At 32.6% G+C, this 6,000-nt stretch overlaps 1 protein-coding gene across 1 annotated transcript; it reads right to left on the bottom strand.

The window, feature by feature from the left end:
* Positions 1 to 1,091: 1,091 nt before the first annotated feature.
* LOC127540559 (olfactory receptor 5M9) lies at positions 1,092 to 2,030 on the bottom strand. Its single transcript, XM_051965326.1, has one exon. The coding sequence runs from the start codon at positions 2,028 to 2,030 to the stop codon at positions 1,092 to 1,094; it is 939 nt and encodes a 312-aa protein (XP_051821286.1).
* Positions 2,031 to 6,000: the final 3,970 nt, after the last annotated feature.

Here is a 6,000-nt window from a genome sequence, read left to right as displayed (position 1 = left end):
TTCTTGAGTATTACATAATTATGAATGGAAGTCTAAATGGAAATAAATTTAGGAGATTATGAGCCTGATTTCATGCTTACTGTTGATTAGAAATAGTTTTTTTGATGAAATATGAGGGTACAGGAAGAGGGAAGTAGTCAATGTTCTTTTGTTTTCTTAATTAATTTGATGAAATTAAGGAAATGAGGAATAGAATGTAGAGACAATGAAATAGAAACACTACAGTCTGTGAGGGGTTCATTTTCACAAGAGTGTTTATACTACAGTATTCCTTTTAACTGAATTTTTAATTGAAGATGATCAAAGGTTGAAAGGCCAGTCTTTCAACTGAGGCTGGTTAGTGAGAGAGACAGAAAGAGCTGGGTAAGGAACTCTTAATACATTAAGGCTGATTACATTAAGGTGGGAAGTGTTTTGGCAGCTAGATTGTCTATGTGTTAACCTTGTCACTTTGTGGAGTTGACTAAATAATCAACTATCATTAAACAGATACAAAGGACATTGCTTATCACTACCTAAACAAAGACCCCTTATCTTTTACTGCTGGAAATATAAGATGTGCTCAACAGTAGTTAAAAGTCCACTTTAGAGGGAAAAAAAATAATAACAAGGGGAATGGTAAAGGTCCACCTGTACAAAGTAACATTTGAAATAAGTCTTGTAAGAATAGTAACAGTAACAGCAATAGCAATAACAAATTCTTATAAATACCTTATTATGTGTCAGACACAATGCCAACTGAATTTCAATTTTTATCTCATTTGATTCTGACAAATCACTGTAAAATTGATTTTTAATCATCCCTCTATTGCAGTTAAGGAACCTAAGGAAATCAGAGATTAAAATGCATGCCTAGAATCATGGAACTATGAAGAGTCTGAGATACAGGTCTTCCTGACTCCATGCTCTAGATAAAGCACCACCTGGAGCCATCAAAGTATATGACTATTCATCAGAGAAAATTGCTCTTATTGTTGAACTTTGTTGAACTTTGGTATCCCTCACAACTCTAGAGTCTTATTATTATTATTATTATTATTATTATTATCATTATTATATTTTTCATATTTGATGACAATTGATTCTTTGAATTATTTCACAAAACAAGATCTATTAATAGCTTTGTTCATTGCCTCTTTCACATCCTTATTCCTCAAACTATAGATCATAGGGTTCAACATAGGGATGACTGTGGTATAAAACACAGCCACCATTTTCCCCTGTTCTACAGACTCTTCTGTGGGGCGCCTGAGATACATGAAAATGAGTGTTCCATAAAACATAGTAACAGCTGTGAGGTGAGAGCCACAGGTGGAGAAAGCCTTCTTTCTCCCTTCTGCAGAGCGCATGCGGAGGATGGCTACAACAATAAATGTATAAGAGATCAGCACCACAGAGAGCGAGTATGTGAAATTAATTCCTGCTATGACAATCATGGTATATTCCTTGATGTGGATACCACCACAGGCTATCTTGATGAGTGGAGGATCTGCACAATAGAAGTGGTTGATTTCAAAGTTTCCACAGAAATACAAACCATAAGTCCAGAGGGTGCAAATGAGGCTTACCGAAAAGCCATAAACATAGGGTACTGAGATTAACCGAACACAAACTGTCCTTGACATTTTGCTCCCATAAAGCAGGGGGTTGCAGATGGCCATAAATCGATCAAAGGCCATCACAGCCAGGATGTACACCTCTACATGGACAAGAGCAATAAAAAAATAACATTGTATTAAACACCCAACATAGGAAATGGTTTTGGTCTTGGATAATAAGTTTTCCAACATCTTTGGGGTGACATTAGAAGAAAACCATACATCCACAAAAGATAAATGGCTGAGAAAGAAGTACATGGGACTCTGGAGCTGAGGACTGACACTGATTAACATGATCATTCCAATATTCCCCACCAGAGTGATGACATATACAATTAAGAATACCACAAAAAACAGGACCTGAAGTTCTTGGCGACTAGTTAGACCCAAAAGGATGAATTCAGTCACATCTGTATAATTTGGGCTTGGCATTGCCTTAGCTCTGCATCAGGCTTAAAGTTATTTGCTCTGTCTTGTCTGTTGAGAGAAAAAAGACTCTGTGAGTGCCCTCAACAATGCTAATAATTTTATGTATAATTATTTCTTAGAAAACAAAAATTAAAAAAAATTAAACTTTCAGGCTTTTAATTTTTTTTAAATTTTTACATATTTGCTTTTCTGTTTACCCTGATACCACTGTAGTTGCTTCAGTGAAGAGAAAAGGAATGGGAGTCTAGAGATGCAATAATATAATAATCCAAAGTATTTAATTCAATATATCTTATAATGTGAGATGGAACATGGAACAGTAAATAGTGGATTGGCTCAAAATTATGGGGACATGGTTACAAATCTTTCTTTTGTCACTTTTTAGCTTAATTACCAATCAAATCTTTGTGTCTCAGTCAACTCTCTAATGCTCTAAAATTATAAATTGCTTTAGTTTGCCCCCATGGATAAAAGCACAGGTTCTTGATATCATTTTTATAATAAAGTTAGTACTGACTATATATATATTTTTTATTTTATTAGACAATTAAGCCTAGATCACAGTTCATCTGAATTAGAATGACTCTAGTTTTTCTAGCACAAACTCCTATTTGTTTAGAAAACCTTTCATGATCTCTATAGGCTTAAAGGACTTTGTGGGAGTTTTTTTTTTTTTTTTTTTTTTTTTTTATGTTACCGCAATTCAACTTATAATTCCTCTCTGAACTCTGACATTGTACTTTGTTCACAATTTTCTGTACATGTTATCAAATGCTGCTATGGCAATAGGAACTATATCTTATCTAATTTAAAAAAAAATATATATATCCTCTTCCTTCTCCTCATCCCACTGAGCATTTATCACAATATTTTGAATGCAGTAAATGCTAAATACATATGTTTACTTAGAATTCTATAAATTTCTCCTGAGAGGCAATATGGGATTAGCTTTCTTTGGTATCAGTAAGGCTAGAGTTCAAAAATTGTCTAAATTTTTCAAGTAGCTGCTTGGTTCAGTGGCTAGAACAACAGGCATGGAATTAAGTATAGCTGATTTTGAATCACATCATACATTTACAAGTTGTGTGACTCTGGGAGAGTTACTTTAGTCAATTTATCTTAGAATCCTCATCTGTAAAAAGAATTAGAAAAAGAAATGCCATGTTAATGCAGTATCTCTGTCAAAAAAGCCCCAAATAGATCACTAAGTATTGACAAGCTAGCAATATGACTAAACAAAAATTACATTCAGAAATTTACATATTTGTGAAGTGGCCAATAAGGCTGCCCATTTGCCACTAACAACTCTCAAACATGTGATGTTAGAAAGGAATTGCTGATCTATTTCAGTTGGTGGTATGTCTATATGAATAAAATAGAAATCTTCAACAGGATTTATGACTCTCTAAAGAGTTTTTTCCCTTAGACTTAGGCTTCATCTAAAACTTGACAAAGAACTAATAATGTGACTCTATAAAATTCTAAAATTTATTTTAAAAATTTGAAACTATTAGTAACCTTAAAGTTTACACTGAATTATATGGGTAAGCTAAGTCTTCTAGAGAGGCTAGTCACTGCATTTAAAAATTTTTACTTTTCCCTGTAGGTCCACATGAATGATAGGAAAATATTTATGAATAAATAGAAATGATTAGTTTCCTTGACAGCAAAGGCTATATACATGATAGTATGAGGTCCTCAGAGCAAGTGACCAAATTCTTATAGTGAAAGATCATTAGAAAATAAGATCAAGATCTATTCACTTTCCTTAGGGTAAGTAACCACAATGGATCCCTAATAAAATGCACACTCTCTCAAATAGGACAAGCAAATTTACGATTTGCTTGTTTTAATAACAATCCAAGGAAGGAAATATTAATAATGGCTTCAGATATGTAATTTCTTAGAGTAGATGTTAAGTGTGACAAATCAAATATTAGATAAATTTCAGAAGAATAAAAATTGATTTGGAAAAATATTTCAGTACCTTTTAGGAACAAAGATTCCATCGTGGGAAGACACTAACTTAGATACTTTTTCTCTTAGATGAAGACTACATGTTATGCAGAGAGCCACAAGCCGTTGTGCCATAGAGGGACTAGGTCAAGCTGGGCAATATTGGAGCTTATTTTAGAGGTGAATATCCAGTGAAAGAAGCATGATGCCTGATTATTTTTAACAACTTTAGTGCTACCTGAGGACTATGTTTCTATATCCTTATGTGTCAATGCTATTACAAACTTTTTGATTTCATCATCCTATGTTGTTCCCTCGTCTTTGTTGTGATGCTATGGATTACAGTGGTATCCAGTGATTGAGAGAAATCCATGAAAATGCCAGATGTTTTTCACAAGCTGATTTTGCAGAAATTTATTGTTCTCTCTCTTTTTTGTCCTTTTTTAAGAGGGTGACTTAATGGGAGATGGAGGGAAATATATTAGTAGATGTGTAATAATTTTACAAAATAATGTGAATGCAATTTCCTCTTCTTTCTGTGTAAAGTTTAGATGAAGATTGAATAAAGGCAAAGAAAAAAATGGCACCCTCTGTTTCTCTTTAAGAATGTTAGCTATTTCATAATCTAGTGAAACTAGATAACATTTCTTAGGACTCCAATGGTTCTACAAATTTTTTTTTGTATTTCTTTTGAGAATTATGTAGTGTAATAAACAATCTAATTTTTAAAAACATGTCAATAATTTCTAAGTGATTTGGATAAGTCCTGGTCCACTTGTTTAGCATAATTCAATAATTATTATTTTTTTTATCTTTTGGAATTTATACAAGAATCAGTTTTGCCTGGAAATAAAATTTCACCTCAAGGTGAAAACACAACAGCAGAAACTATCCAAGAAAGAAAGTAGTAGATAAGCACAATATAGAACCTCTTAAAATGTGCCTAGCTAATATAAAGTTTAATATATCATATTTAAGATTCCATCTATAAAAGCCATTCTCCTCTCATACCTCATATTAGCATTATAAAAACTAGAGACTGGACCTGTGATTTCATTAGTAATGTGAAGTTCTTTTATAAATTAAAGGCAACTTCTTTTCCATTTCCTTGTTCATAACAGATAACCTTCCAAAACTACTTATAACATGAAGTTACATAACCTGAGCAACATCATAGAGTATCTGTCTATTGAAGATAAGTTTTCAACATATGCAAGTCATCCCATTTAGCTCTCTATGCAATATTTTTGTTACCTCATATGTATTATAAAAGGTATATTTACTTCTGGCTCAATGATGATCTAGAGAGATGCAAATTTCTTTTTCCTATACCCTGTATTTTAGAAAGATTTGTAAGACTGGTTTAAAGAATAATTATCCCTTTCAAATTTAGAATAATACCTATAAAACTTACCTTTGAAAATGTATTCTGTGTTTACCACAAAGAGGAAATGCTGAGAGATTGAGACAGATTTATGGCAAAGTCTTTACCTTTGGGATCTGTCATCTCCCAGAAGTTCAATTATATCAGGAAGAAATGATTGCAGTGATATTTCTCATAAAATCTCTGGCAATGGAAAAAAAATAACATACTAATTAGCCAAATTATATTTTGAATGTCATTAAAACCAAATGATTAGAACTCTTTGACATTATGTCTCTCTTTCCTAGCTTCCAATTCATCCCATGGGAATATCATCAGTTTGAGAGCACACTTGTATTTGTTGTCAGGAGTGACACATTAACCAGGAGCATTTATTTATTTTTTACAGTCAGATTTAGTTTAAGAGTATACAAATATCCTAATGAATTTGAATATCAAATAATTTATACAACGCACTTTACCTATGTTATCTCACTTGATCCTCATGAAATATCATGAGGTATAAGCTTTTTTTTTTTTTTTTTTTTTTTTAATTTTTTATTTAATAATTACATTATATTGACACTCATTTCTGTTCCGAGTTTTTCCCCTCCCTCCCTCCACCCCCTCCCCTAGATGGCAAGCAGTCCTTTA

The sequence above is a fragment of the Antechinus flavipes genome, chromosome 6 (genome assembly GCF_016432865.1).
Source record: "Antechinus flavipes isolate AdamAnt ecotype Samford, QLD, Australia chromosome 6, AdamAnt_v2, whole genome shotgun sequence".
NCBI lineage: Eukaryota > Metazoa > Chordata > Mammalia > Dasyuromorphia > Dasyuridae > Antechinus > Antechinus flavipes.
Note: the sequence above shows the minus strand (reverse complement) of the source record. Positions and strands in the feature narration are given on the sequence as shown.